This window comes from Schistocerca americana, chromosome 7 (genome assembly GCF_021461395.2).
Source record: "Schistocerca americana isolate TAMUIC-IGC-003095 chromosome 7, iqSchAmer2.1, whole genome shotgun sequence".
In the NCBI taxonomy this organism is placed as follows: domain Eukaryota; kingdom Metazoa; phylum Arthropoda; class Insecta; order Orthoptera; family Acrididae; genus Schistocerca; species Schistocerca americana.
Genome location: NC_060125.1, coordinates 290,130,345 through 290,146,010, shown reverse-complemented (window position 1 = coordinate 290,146,010; position 15,666 = coordinate 290,130,345). Strand labels below are relative to the sequence as shown.

The 15,666-nt window shown below is 39.2% G+C and overlaps 1 protein-coding gene across 1 annotated transcript in view; it reads left to right on the top strand.

Moving 5' to 3' along the window:
* Nucleotides 1–15,666, top strand: part of LOC124622240 (myrosinase 1-like) — a 108,394-nt gene that overhangs the window by 83,724 nt on the left and 9,004 nt on the right. Inside the window, exons 8-10 of the mRNA XM_047147894.1 lie at nucleotides 3,404–3,552; nucleotides 9,061–9,195; nucleotides 14,996–15,102. Coding sequence (XP_047003850.1) covers nucleotides 3,404–3,552; nucleotides 9,061–9,195; nucleotides 14,996–15,102 — 391 coding nt within the window. The remainder of the gene's footprint in view (nucleotides 1–3,403; nucleotides 3,553–9,060; nucleotides 9,196–14,995; nucleotides 15,103–15,666) is intronic.

Below are 15,666 nucleotides of genomic sequence, written 5' to 3'. Positions count from 1 at the left end.
GTGAAATGTTGACCACTGATAATTGTAGCTCCGTCTCTGTTGCTACATTACATATTATTATATAAGAGACTGTAGCCACCTGGTGGTACTCTGAAGCATTATCTAGTTCTTCTGACATCTCTCCAGCAGTAGCGAACTGGTTGTCAATATACACACATTCGACAGCAGGGGATGTGCTCTATCTGATGTATTTAATAACTTTGTGCGTTGCTGATACAGTTATGGCTTTTAGTTTAGTGTCCTTTCTGTGAGGTAAACGTTGTAGTAGTCTATGACTGTGGAGTTACCATAAACATTTGAGCGGCTTCTTTTACGAAATGTTGTTAATTCCACAGGTTATTTCCATGTTTTCAATACCAGATGGCAATGTGCCACATGAAGGGCTTTATAATTCACATAACTGAGTTAAAGTTTTATAGAATTTATAAACCTTCTAATACATTGGTAACACAGCTCTGAAGATGACAATATAGCATTTCAGAATCTAGTAATCAGAATATGTATCAACTGTGACCTGTGTGGTGAAACTTCTATTTTATAAGCCTATTTACATTGGTATAGAGGTCACTCTCCATCCGAGAATATCAGGTAATTACTATCTTCAGTATGTTTAATCCATACTACCACATTATTTAACAGCATGATTCATTGATGCACGCTCCTTTCCGTGCTCCTCTGTATGCCCTGCTCAGTAGAAACATTAGCATGGCGATGCGTTGTGCATTCAGACAGCTTTAGAGGGGGGGAGAGTGTGGAGCACATCGTGAGCCATTCTTACGCATGAGGGCAGCCGATGTTATAGTACATACAGCAGTTTACTTACTCAGCATCACACATCATTGCAAAGTTATTGTTATGCTAGGGCATTCAAAGATAACAGGTAGTGTAGATAATAGTAAGAGTGACAGCCAATGTTGTGGCTGTTATTGGTGTTAAGGTGGCCTGGCTAACTATGAACACTCCAAATATTTAGCAAATAAAACAACGACAATTTTATTTACAACTAGCTGTTACCCCTGGCTGCACTCACATATCAGAAGTTCTATTATACGGAGTGATGGTGAGTGATTAAGCTAGTGCACATGCAATAACGTCAGCTGAGTAAGCATAGCTTGTGATGTGCTCTCCACTCTCGCCTCTACCAAGCTGTCCCTACGCATGATCATGTGCAGCATCACTGCCCAGCAGAGGGAACGAGCAGAAACGTGTATCTGTGCATCGTGCTATTGAAGTGGCTGCACATTATACAACATGTACATTAAGCAACAAATGAAACATACTAAAGAATATATAAGAATTCTATTCATTAGTTTGAATCGCATCATGTAGCATGTATCATATAGCATGTATTGACAGCATTTCCACGAAAAGTTAAAAAGTCAAAGAGTAAATATTTTTTTAGAACAGTGTTACTCCCTAATTTGCGTAATAATCTTCAAAACAATAACTATCTTGTACTACACACTGTTTAAAGTAGCTTGTTTTTCGTCAAGTTTCAAACCATCTCGTTACCAAAATTTCGTCGATATCAGTTCAGAGGGTTAGTAAAAATCAATTTAAATATATTGCATTAATGGGAAGTTCCCATGTACAGTATCTCAGTGCTTATCTCCGGAACTATGGGTCGTACAAAGACATAATTTTGCAAGTACATTCAGTGGTATATGTGAACACTGTCTGCAGTATTTGTTGCGAATGCAGTTAGTAATAAAGAAGTAATAAATTTAAACTTATGCCTAATGCGAAAATGAACAGCGAAAATGAGCAGCGAAAATGTAGTAAGCGATAAACATTTTTCCTGTCATCATTTTGTGGGGGGGTTTGTGAGCAAGAAAACGTTTCGTAAGGGGAATCATAAGTGAAGTTCGTTCAAAGTCACTAACTGCTATCCTTCTCAAATACTGGGTGAATAAAATCTGAGTATCCACGTGTCGTGGAGTACACTTCTTTTCCACCCTCATCCTACCTCTTTGATAGGTACCTGGTTCTTACCCCAATGGCGAGTGTTTCCAGACAGTCTGTAGTATGTGTACCACCTTTGGTTGAAATCTGTCTAATGGTTTCGGAGGAGATGTGGGACATGCATAGACTTTTATCAAATGTATGGCTATCTTTTCTGATCTTATGTCCGATTTTAATGAAATAAACCTTAAACGCTGCTTCAAGCTATACTGAAGTTACCTGCGAAAGACCCATGAAAATTCGACTAGCATTTTGGAGATTAACCTATTCAAATAGACGGACAGACAGACGAGAAGGTTTGAGTAAGACTCTGCATCACGATTTCTTTTTCCTGTGATCAGATTTTGATGAACTAATGCCCGTGAGCTCCTTCTTCTGCTGAGATGTGAAAGACGTGGGCGATGCACAGCGCTCCGTCAGCGGGAGGATCGACACATAACGTCGATATGGTAGATTGTGAGTTGTTATATGGAAAACGCGTTTCTGTTTCTATGAGTATGTTTGAATTTTTCCTTTTGTATGCATGAGGAATGTGTGCTGAAAGATTGACCACGTCTTCCACTGGCGGGTGCTCCACAGTATAGAATCCTTCAGCCAGTTTTATGTTTTTATTTTCTCGTGGTTCTCCACTTGCAGTTTGATGTTAAATGACAGAAGGTAAAGAACTTGTACAGTTAATGGAGAAAATTTAGGTTTACGTATAAACTTCACCTATGCGAAAAATGTAAGCAAGCTTTCACGGCCTAGGTCCCTTGCATTGTGTTTAAGTAATGAAAAACTGCCATTCAGAGGAACAATACCTTCGGATGTCTTTAGAAATTATTCTTTCATAACGGATTAATGATAACGTCATCTATGGTCATCTATGAATATTTCTGTTAATTGGTACAGACTGAAAAATGTTTTAGGTTTGAAACATAAAACACGTAACGACGAAGTCAATAAAGATCAGAATTTATTTAACCTGAGATGGAAAAGAGGAAGTAGTCGTTGGCAAATTATATATGCCTTTCAGTTTTCAAAATTACTTGGCACAGGAAAGTTCAGTTTCATTGCATCTTCTTAGAGACTAATAGTCTGCTGGTAATTATACTTCCACTTCGTTTTAAGTAGGTTCGTAACGACGGTAGGTCTTCATCATCTTGGAAACCTGGTTGCCATATAACTCTACGGGTCCACGTGCTCTTCTAACAAGATAGTGAAATATTACGTACGATAGTCATCAAGTTGTACAGGTCCCTTTCCGATGGATTTAGAAATACATTACCAGGACTAAAAACTAATGGCAACATAACGGCTTGGGAGTAAGGTGTTAATAACTTTTGCGGTATGTTGTGCATTATCAGTCACAATGGATTTCTGTCGTACTTGTGTTACAGGTCTTCTTGTATTATAAGATACTGGTACATCTTGAAGAAACTGTGAAGGTAATACTTTTCAGGAACGTCCGACTTCTTCGGTCTCAATCACTACTCGACGCTGCTCGCTACATCCGGAGAGACTGGCAGCGTTCCGTCCAAGGAACACGACTCAGGCGTCATCAGCTACGGTGACGACTCTTATCCTCAAGGATCCGCTAGCTTTGTCAGGGTAATTCCACACTTATTCTAATCAAAATGTTGTTCCACATTTTGCTTTCATGTTTAGAATAGGAATATATTCTTGGTTTTACGAAGTCTCGACATAAAAATGTTTACTATCATGGAAGACATGCAATAACTGTTTAAATAACTTACGGCTGGATAATGTTATCGACAGTTGCCGTTATTTCGACGCGTGAAGTAGGTACAAATCACCGTGATCTTGCTTCCTATAAGCAGCATGTTTCAACCCACCACCGTCCTTTCTCCGGCCCGATATATCATAGTGAGGTGAATATGTAGATGGGATGAACTGAGATGTACTAAAAATCTGTAGAAATTGTCACCACCACGTAGCCAAAGACTAAAAGTGTCATCAAAATGTTTGAAAAAGGAAACCAGGTAAGTTTCAATGCCGCCAGCTCCGGGGAACTTTTTCTCGAAATACTCCATAAAAATATTGGCAAGATTAGGAAACAGAGGAGAGAGTGCCACATCCCAACTCCACCTGTCCGCTCGTAGTACAGGTAATTGTATAAATAGTTATTGCAAATCAATACGTATCCAGTCATGTCAGCTCAACATCAAACCAAAATCAGATAACGGTAATGAATCCGACAGGCAAATGCAGTGAAGAGAAAGACTACATCAAAACTTCGTATAACATAAGAGTCATTCCATGGCAATCTGTAATCTACGTATCAGTTCAGCCCGATTCCTAATGTCGTTTGGAAACTAACCTATCAGTATTCAGAACAGTGTAACAAGGTGCTGATCAGCATAGCGTTTTGCTGCAAGGTACATCGGTACATCTGTATTGCTGACAATACGCCTATGAGGAACATTCTTACGAATCTTCAGCAGTATCATCCAGTGGTGGAGCGGCACAGTAAGAGACTCTTGATAGTATCTTGCGACAAATGTAATTTCTTCAGGAGGTTGTCAGTTTTCCTCTCCACTTTCTCACGTCAGCATTGAGTCTGTAATTCGATGAATTGGATAATAAACAATAACATATTCTGAACATAAAATAGCTTATCTAGACCAACCGTAGCACTGCCCTTGTTCGCAGGCAAGACAAGCGTTTCAGATCTACGCTTAGAGAACGTAAAACAGGTTGATTGGTGCTGTAATATTTCTCTTGGACGAATGTATCCTCCTCATATCACGAAGAACGTCTCGTTGAGTATTTGACACGCCGGGAGAAGCTCAAGTTTCACATGAAATGGTTAACTGCAACCTAAAGCTCTACTTGTTTACAAAAACTGCGGCAAGTGACACTGCAATAGTGTTAAAGCAAAGGACTTTCTGATATATTAGCACGGTTCAGTTATTTTGATAATAATATGAAAATTATTTAATTAATTCGTTTATTAGTATGAGACAGGTAAAATTCTTTCTTTTATTTTCAATAAAAAGAAATTAGGAATAGCGTTTAGCAGCCCGTTGATGAAAATCTGATGAGAGACAGACCTTGGGTGGTGAGAGTATTCCACCTTATTTCTTCTAAAGGAACTGTCTCAGGTTTCATTCATCTCCATCAGTTTAAGGAAACGACAGAATGTCCTCATAACCGGTAGTAGGAAATAACCCAGATCTCCAGGAATGCGAGTCAACTGCATGTCATCGAGGTAAGCTCACCGGAAGAAAAATTAGTCACTTCGATACAAGCGCACACATAAATCATTAAGTCTTTACAGATGGCGCAACAATCGTGTCACGTGCTGAACCGTGCAGACACTCCCTCTACGTGAGCGTAAGGCAGTAACATCAATGCGACATTTAAGTTTCGAGCGGACATCATAACTTTACATGGGAAAATTTAAGGAGATGACAGTGTACCAAAGAAAGGGGAATTGTTTTTGGCCGTGTCTATGACCATATGGGTTGTCAACTATGGCGGACTGTTCATGTTGTTTACAAGCTGTGGAATAAAACACCTGGCCACGGTACACAACGTCAGGACTGTGTTCGGAAGAAGATCCTGACTGAGAGACGCGTTTCACAGCATATGAATCAAAATTGCTTCCAAACCCGACAGAAATTGCTGCCAGTAGTAAATGAAGGTCCATACCAAAGTGTTCACGAGAGAACATTGAGTTGGGTGCCGCATTCAATGAAGAACTAGAGTCGGTCACATCGTCAAAAACCATTGCTCACCCAGGCACATAAAGGCGACAACTGCTAAGTTCTTCTTGGTGGGAGAATATGTGAGTGGTTTTTTGGACACTTCCCCGCCTTACATCATCTTGATTGTCCTGGAGAATCACCCAACTTGAACCCCATAGTATGTCTCTGGAACGTGCTGGATAAAACATGAGCATTGGTCTCAAGACTTAGCTTGAATATGAACAGTTGCAGCAATTTTATTATCCTTCATATGTCAATGAAAGAGTCATTGTACTGTAGTTAAATATGAACATCTCGGCAATTTGTTGGAGTTGCGTGATCAGATCATCAACGACTGGCCTAGCCCGAGTGTCACCATGGCTGACAGTGCTGGCCGTAATGTGCGATCTCCAGATAGTGCACGATCTGTGTCACGACATCTGGACATTCCATGGCCCACCGTTTGAAAAATGCTGCAAACAATTGTAAAATAATATTTCTAGTATGGTGACAGGCTGACTTGGAAGCAGATGGTCATCTCACTGAGCAATGATTGTAACATGGAACGTAAACATGAAACGAAAGTGAGAAATATTAACCTGTCATGTAGAAATTAAAATGTGTTTCATTCAGCGGTTTATTCGTCATTTCTCTTTCATATGTTCTTAAAAATATTTCGACGTAGTTTAATTGTGCTACGAGCACTCGTTTTTCAAAAAGCAAAATATTAATTACAACAATGCTGTATATAATAGATGTCAAGTGGTCAAGATTTTGGCAGGTTAAACGAGCTCATAAATAAGCAGCACCAATTGTTATGATTTTGTGTGTTTGTGTGGATGTTATATGTATAAATTTCAAAAAAGTTACACCTTCCAAGTACAACGTATATCAAACACAAAAGTAAAACAAAATATAGCTGTAAATTGGTTCTGAAGTTATTCATCCGTTCGAAGACTTTTAGGATTATTTTCCATCCAATTTTCCTGACTGTACGTATGTGCAGTTCCTCTCCGATGTGCATTCTGCCCTATTTCCTGTACCTGCCCCGCCTACTACTTTTGAAGAAGGAATTCTACAACTCCTACAACAATTCAACGATTCCATACCTTACTCTAAATATGTCTTTTAATCGCAACTCGAACGACATATTAGTAATACAGTATGTTATGGGTATTAGTGCAGATATTGTGATGATTGGTACCTTAATGTGTACCCACTTCCTTGTATTAGCTGTTTTTTCTCTGTGTCCAACAGTATTCCCGCAAACAACTCTCATGATTTACTGCTTGCTGTTTTCAGCAGGGTCGTATCTGCTCCACTATGTGGACTACGTCTCTAAGGTATACATTAAACGTTTTGTCTCCACGTATCCACACTTGTTCACCTGACCCGCTGCCCAGGGGAAAATAAAGGATTAATGGTTTGGTCTCGCCACACGTACTTGCAGGTACTCACCAACCTAAAAACGTAATATTCCTAATATCTCTAATTATTAGTCTGGGAACGAAGCAAATGTTGTACAGTACAAAGTTCCCAGATAGCAATAAAAATTTCGGCACTTACATCTCTAACACACTGGTCGTCTAGATGCTCTAGACTTTTCAAAGGTTACCGTTCATTGCTTCATAAACGAGTTTCATTCAATTTACATTAACCAAGGTTTTTTCTAATGTGTGGCAACGTATAGAAGCATGCGGTTTATTTTTAAATTCACGTGCACTCGTTGTTAGCACACGACAGAAATAGCAGCCCTGTGAGGCACACAGAACTCTAGCGGCAGTGGCGAGAGTGGGAAGTGGTTTTGATGGAGACGTTTCTATCACAGGCTCAGCATGTAATCATTCGTTTTCTCTATTAGCGTTGTGTGAAGCCGACTGAAATCCATCGTCAGTTGAGTGAGACATGGGCTGATAGTGATAAGAGTGTTCGTGGGTGTGGAAATTCAGGGAAGGCAGAACATCGTGTGACAACAAACCAAAACCATATCGACCACGTAGCAGCCGGTCTGACGAAATGATCGACTCACTGGAATCGCCGAATGAGTGTAGAACTCATCCACAAGAAAGTTTCCACTTCCGCGTGATCTGCGCGCACAATTCATCATAAGGATCTGAAAAGAGAATGGTGTCCATGGGCTGAGTACGACGAATACTGACGAAGAATGAGACCGCTGTGGTTATGGCATACTGTCACACAATATTGACGCGTCGTGATGGCGTGAATCAGACTTTCTTTTCATGGATTATAAAAATGAATGAGCCATCGATGGCGTTTTCCAATCCTGAAACGAAGCATCAGTCAGAGTAATAGCACACATGCGTGCGCACACACACACACACACACACACACACACACACGCACACACACACACTCTGTCACGAAGAAAAATTCGGGTTAGCTCCAAAGGTGGAAAAATGGTGATAGCCACCTTCTTCGACAGGCTTGGGGTAACCCCAAGTCGCTGTATTCCAAACAGCACTACGGTACATCCCGCCGAGACGTCTTAAGGTATAAGCTCATTCCAGTATTGCCTAAAAAACGGTCGTAAAACGCTGCACATGATGCGTTCCACCAAAAAGCCGCCCCAGCGCGTCGGGCGAACGCGGCGCTGCAGTTTCTTCGTGACAAATTTGAATAATTTTTCATGCTTGCCACTCACCTGACCTGGCTTATAGGGATTTTTTCCTCTTTCCAAAGATGATGACACTCTCCGTGGTCGCACATTCAAGAACCGTGCCGCTATTCAATCAGCGATTTTCCAGTGGTCAAACCAGACACGTAAAAAACCGTTCACAGCGACTATGGAACAATGGCGTCGACGTTGTGAAAAATGTGTACGGCTATGCTACGTCGGGAACTGATCTTAGTTGCATGGTTTTCGTGTGATTAGTACTTGAGACCAAAACTCGTAGGTATTAAACGGAGATGCACCTGGTATATCTTCATTTGTTCAGGTACACACAGGGGACTATTTGTTGTAGACGACGTATTTCTTAACTTCATATAGAGAGCCTCATACTTCATATTTTAATAGTTAAGTGTTACACAGAATAAACAGCGAGGTGGTGGTTTTCACGGAACTGCTCCAGTAAACAGTCGCACGGTGTATTTTTACAGAGCAGAGAATATCTGACAGTAGCGCAGACGTACTGAAGCGCAGTAGGTTGTCTGTCATTAGGGAAAGCGGAAACTACTTACTCTAACTTTCCAGGTCAGTTACACGTTCTAGACTGCACTATTTCTTGTTCTTAAGCTGATGGCTATGTTATAGAGAGAATTCCCCTACAAGATAGTGCGACTGACAGTAACAACTGCTTCTCTGCTCCTGTTATTGCTTCTACTAAATAGCGCGATTTTCCTGACCTCTTGAACGTTAACGATATATATCTTTCTCTCACTCCAACAGGTAATCCCATGGGGTTTCCGCAAACTTCTCAACTGGATTGCAGCTGAATACCCAGGATACCCCATAATCGTGACAGAGAACGGCTACCCAGACTGGGGCGGTCTGGATGACAAAAATCGCACCAGCTACTACACGGTGAGTTGGCTTCACATCTATCATTACGTTCCTGTAACGTCTGACGGTGTAGTTGCAAACAAGAAGAACGGGTCTGCTGAAATTTTTCACATACAAATAACACTGTGACTGTCAGTACTCCAGAATTCATTTTAAAATACGACGTTGCTACTACCTGTATAAACATTTTAGCGGATTGACCCAAGAATTAAACTATTAACATTATACTAACGAGTTTTAGGGTATGTTTGCCGTATGCGCAACTAAATAAATGCAATTTACGTTTTACTACACACCACTGAAGAGTCTTCGGTGGCTTGAAACACGTACAAATTTTGACTTAAATACAGATATTTTAAATTATATAGTGCGCCATTGTATTTGTAAGATTCAAACATTCCTGTCCCTGGTTCTTTCTTGCCCAATGTATGCGTTCTGTTACTTACAATATGTTACTTAATCTGATAGCTGCTCTGCTTGTGACACTTCTTCTGCATACACCATTAGCAATTTCTGTCAGCAAAGGGTTCGAAAGTCGAACATACTTGGCCACCAGTTATCATGTTTGTTTTCTCTAATCTAGCCAATTGTAGAATGTTTTGATGTGATACCTATGGTTGAAGGTTTTATATTTATGTTTTGATGTATGATACACCTATTTCTTCCCTTTGGCTAGATTTGGCAATCAGATGTTTATTTGGATTGGATAATTTTTCAGTTGCTTTCTCTCTATGCCTTTTCCCATATGGAATTTCCCTTGCGTTAACGATAACTTAAATGTAATTATTCATTCTGGCAATTTCCATATCTTACTCTATGTTTGCTTGGTGATGGATATGTTCTTTTAGTTGTACAGTAAGCGTGAAGTAAATGAATAGTCGTCTATTCCAACACTTCAAAGATTCTTTACGTCAGAGTTTAAAATCCCTGCTCGTAATTTCTACAGACAGTGCGCTGCAGCTTTGGCAACTATGTTTGTCTGTGCTTGCTCCTTAGAATTTCCCTCTCTCGGGTAATGAATTGTTTAAATTTACTGGGAGTACATCGTTGTTTAGTATGTTATGTAGGGACCTTCCTCATTAGAGTGTTTTTGACTTTTGTGTTAACTTACACAAATGTGACTTAGTTAGCCTTGTATTCGTATTTTGTGAGCGTGTAGCGGGCGTATGTAAATGTTGTCTTTGTGTATGATCTCTTGTGCTGAATATTTACCGATGTATTTTTGTCCTGTATTTCATAGTTCCGCCTACCTACTGTGTTCCATACTCATTATTGACTAGTTATGATTTTTCTGTTTGCGTCTTCTCTCATAATTTCTGTTGTTGAATTAAGTCATATATATTCTAGTATACGACATGTGTCTAATTGTAGCGTTGCTTAGATATAGAGGATGATAGCATTTGAAGCGTAAAATCGTGTCTGTGGTAGTGGTTTCTCAATAGGTTTGTATGTTGAATGGGAATTTGTTACTTCTCTTTTCCTTTTTTTGTGTTTCATTTTTTTGTTGCACCATGTGTTTTTCGTAAATTTTGAGTGATTTTTGGTCATGTGGTGTCTTGGGTATTTCCTGCAGTTTATTACTTCTTTCACTTGTATATTGTGTTGATATGTTTGTGAGTGACTGCAGAATGATGGTGCTTGTGGGTTTTTCAGTTTAATATAGTGTTTCATTTTGTCAGTAAGTATGTGTACAATGGTCTTAAGGTTTCTTTTAAATTTGTTTGCAACTCAGTTGGTGAACTTCGTTGACATGACGTATACCTTGTCTATTCTGATGCACTAGTCTTTGGATGTCATTAGAGTTTCATTGCTGTTATCATTAAGATCACATTTTTAAAATCTGTCTTTGTTTTCAGATTGTCATGGTAGCTATTTGTATGTGATTTTGTCATCATTACGTCACTACTGCGCTTTTTTATTTTGTCACGTATTTTTTTATTCATTCTCTTGAGAACCCCACATTATCTCTTAGTTGTTTTGCTTGTCTCCCTGTGTTGAAATGTGTACCGTTTCTAGAGTCAGTTTTCCACATTTTAATTATTTATTATGCCACTGCGTTTCATTTCTTTTTCATCCAACACACATACACCTTTTCATCTAGTTTTGCTTTAGTGAATCTTATTAAGAATGGGTGAAAATGATGTCCCAGGAATGTTCATTTTGTATGGTGATATGATGCTCGCTTATTTTCAGTTGCTTGTGTCTTAATCTCATTTTAAAATCGCTGTACAGGATGAGTCACTAACTATTGCCAACTGATAGTAGCTGAAACGTTTGTGGGACAAATGTTGTATGGGACAACGGGGGCCCTAATATGACGTTGGTTTGTTGTTGCTAGGTGAGGTTGCGTCTGAGATATGAAGGTGAACTTTGTTTTTTTAAATGGGATGCTATAGTTTGGTACTTATTTTCTAATAGAGGCTATAGAAAGGAACCCATTGATGTGTAACAGTAAGGTCTTTGAAGGTCAACGAAGATCCCAAAGGTGGCATGAACGTCCATTTATAGAAGCTGTTCGAAGTGATGACCATTACTATCAATCCAGTGATGTAATCTTCTTGTCACGGATTGAGTGGTATTCGTCTCACTTCGGCACTTATCGAAGAACAAGGTCTGAAATTTTTTTCTGGTACATTGCAGAATTAGTAAATATTCGACGAATACGGCTTATCCATCTGACATGTAAACACCATTCGAAGGTTTCACAATACAACTCTAATAGGAACGGTAAGACCAGTATCGTCGAATCAAGAAAATGTGAATGATGTATTCCTTCGAAGAACAAGTCGATAGGATTCTCTTTTGCGGAGAATGCCAACGAAATTCATTGAGAGCTAGAGACTTATACGCTGAAAGATATCCTCAACTTACTCACCCTACACGTGGTACATTTAAATATGTGTATGATAAATTGAGAACAATTGTATCTTTAACGCATCGAAAACATATCCGGTAAAGGAAAGTTACTAACGAGGAAACGGAAATTGGTGCTCTTTGCCCTGTGGTTCGAGATCATTGTATTAGTTCGTCTCAAATCGCAAGGGAACCTGGTATAAGCCAGAGTAGTGTTGTTCGTGTTGTGCATCGCCATAAATATCATCCTTACTATGTCAGTCTCCACCGAGAATTATCTGGTACGAACTGTATGCGTCGCATTGTATTCTACCGATGGGCTCAACTCCAGATTCAGGGGGATTTAATTTGATTTTATTTACTGAGGAGGCTACATTCACGAACCATGGAAATGTTAATTTGCGTAACATGCATTACTGGGTAATTGTAAATCCGTGTTGGCTGCGGCAAGTTGCACACCAAAAACCGTCATCGGTGAATGTATGGTGTGGGAGGACAGAATTATGGGCTACTATTTCAACAAAGGAAATCTTAATGGTAGGAAGTACACTACGTTCCTGTACGAAACATTAGGTCTCCTATTGGAAGAAGTAATTTTAGCAGCAAGGAACGGAATGTGGTATCAACACGATGGGTGTCCGGCATATGTTTCGCTTATGGCTAGAAATGAGTTGCAGAGACAATTCCCAAATCGTTGGATTGGATGCAGAGGGGATGTGTCGTGACCGGCTCGTTCGCCAGACTTGACGTCCCCTGACATTGTTTATAAAGGCATTCCGACTACACCTGAAGATATGCGAGAGAGAATTGTCAGAGCATGTGATTCGATAAGTGGCAATGTGATAAGGAATATAACTCAATCCATGATAAGAAAATTGCACCACTGGATTGATACCAATGGTCATCACTTCGAACACCTTCTGTAAATGGATGTTCATGCCAACTTTGTGACGTTCGTTGACATTCAAAGACCTTACCGTTACACGTCACTGGATTCGTCTCGATAGCCGCTATCAGAAAATCAGTACCAAACTATAGCATTCCATTTTAAAAACAAAGTTGACCTTCATATCTCCGACGCGACCACACCTAGCAACAAAAAACCAACGTCGTATTATGGCCCCCGGTGTCCATGCAATTTTTGTCCCACAAACGTTTAAGCTCCTATCACACTTTTGGAGTTATTCTAGGTAGAAATAGTTTGTGACTCATCCTGTATAATGCGTCCACTGCTGTGAATGCTGAACCTTAAAAATAAATTATTAAAAACAAAGTGGGTTCACTTCTGTTACTCTGCTTATAGCAAACTGCTTGGTTCTCGATGTAGGTACTGTTTTCACAGAGTGTTCCAGCAGTTTTGTTGGTTATATTCATTTTAATATTTGAATCGCTGACACTCTGGAGCTGCTAAGATGCCGAAAAGTAATATTTTCAGTTACTGAAAAATCAAAAACTGTACATTATGACACAAAATAGTAGTACATTGAAATATTCTGTTTTTCACCCGTATCATTTAAGGTTAATAAATTGATTTATTCTACTTTGTGCTCGAGATACTTTAATATTAAGATTCAGAAATAAAAAATAATTAAGTGTGTGTGTTTGTGAGTGTGTTGCGTTGGATGTGTCGTAGGGCATATTTTGCGCTAATGTAACATGTTTCAATTAATCCAAGTTTTGAAGGAAGTGCCTATGAATGAGTAAAATTTGAGAAGTGTCCAAATGCCAATCAAGGAGATTATCTGCATTGAGGTGTTCATTCCTAGTTGCTCATTACCTCACGTTATTCCGTAGAAAATTTGTTTGATAGCAGATTAATTGTAAAAGTAATTAGTACCACATCAGATATGTATTCTGATTGCCAAAAGATACCTAAATGACTGTTTTCATCAGTAAGCTTACAGTAATTTGCTTTATGTGACAATGGAGGTCTTTTGTTGTAACAGGTATATGAAAACATCAGCCCAACTAAGTCAAGCTTCATCATAGACTTCACAGTCGTATTTGGAAACAAATTTTACGTGCAATAACGAAAACATTCTAGAAACACTACAGCTTTTCGCGAAAAGTATGAAATAGTACATAATTAATACATGTGAATATTTTTAACACGAGTTTTTAACTCAGGTGTCTGTGCAGTGCCTGATGTTATAACAGGCGGACAAGTTTAAAAAATGAAAAGCAGAGGAATAAGTAAAGAGTACTTTCGTGGGAAACGTTCAAGACTTTACATAAATGCACGTTCTTTGTACTTAGAAAAAAGAGAATGGAAGCATGCTATTGCCATATTCCTGTGCAGAAAAGAATTTACTGTGTACTTATTCTGTTCTTGGTCTAGATTTTCTCACAACCCTAAGACAATGCCAACGACTTCCATCCGATAAAAATATTCCTTCTTCAAAGGGTAATAAAGAAACCTAACACAGCTCTGTATACTCGCTTTCTTAGACGTACCTAAAGGTGTTTTCCGGCACCTTTATTGATATCATAATATACAAAAAAGGATTGAGTGATAATTTGATTTATTCTGTCACACGCATGGATGCATCGAGTGACATCTGAGTATCAAAACTGATCTGTTGTCTGTTTCTGTCTCTTTCTTCTGAATGTTATAATGTCAATAACTCGATCTTTTTAAGAGGGATTAGTAACTCTTGTTGACATATAACATGCACGCACCATCATGAGGAAATTACCTGAAAAGTCTCTCAACACCATCTAATAAGACCGGAAGCATGCTACTTCAGATTCAGAATCCAGTGCGTTACACACTGCTTGAACGCCATATAGCTGTTATATTTTATTAGCCGTGTTTGTCCGTGAGAGAAATTGGCTGCAATATGAAAACATAAATCAGTTTTGGGTAATTATGCAAATAAAACTTAAAAATATTTTCATAATTCGTCATTTTTCGATAAGATAGAAACATAATGGCAAAGAGTAACCTTTGAAACACTTAACCTTTCAGAGTTACCTAGCAGAAATGTTGAAAGCAATCAATACTGATGGCAATAACGTAATTGGTTACACGGCTTGGAGTCTACTTGGCAACCTGGAATGGTCCTCTGGCTTTACGTAAGTACTAAAATGTCTTTAATACGGATTAATAGTAATCCTATTATGAAAGTTTTTTGTTTATCGTCCATTGCTACTCGGTTTATGTTGTCCGAAATAAGAAGGCGAGTTTACGATGGTGCTCATCAACTCAGAGTAGCTGGCTGTACCATAACTGTTCATACTCTACTTTATGGAACTGAGGTATACGTTTTCACAAAGCAGAAGGTAGGAATCTCCCACATAACAGAAAAGGGACTTTTCAGAAGAATAGCAGGGCACACATGAAGAATCAGGAAAAGAAATGGGAAACGGGGGCAGATATACAAAATATGAGAAGTCTCTTACAGGACTATACAATAAAATACTGGGCGGAAAAAAGTGAAAGACCATTAGGACGCACGCATAGACTCGTTTATTATTACGGAACACTCTTTTAACACATGTATTATGAGTTATTTGCATAGGTGCTGTCGATAGCCAAACAGTTAAACAGGGTGGTTTTGGTCGTGCTTCTTAGGGCTTGTGGGTCTCTAGAGGCGTATCTAGGATCTCCGACCATCACATTCACACCACAGCAACACA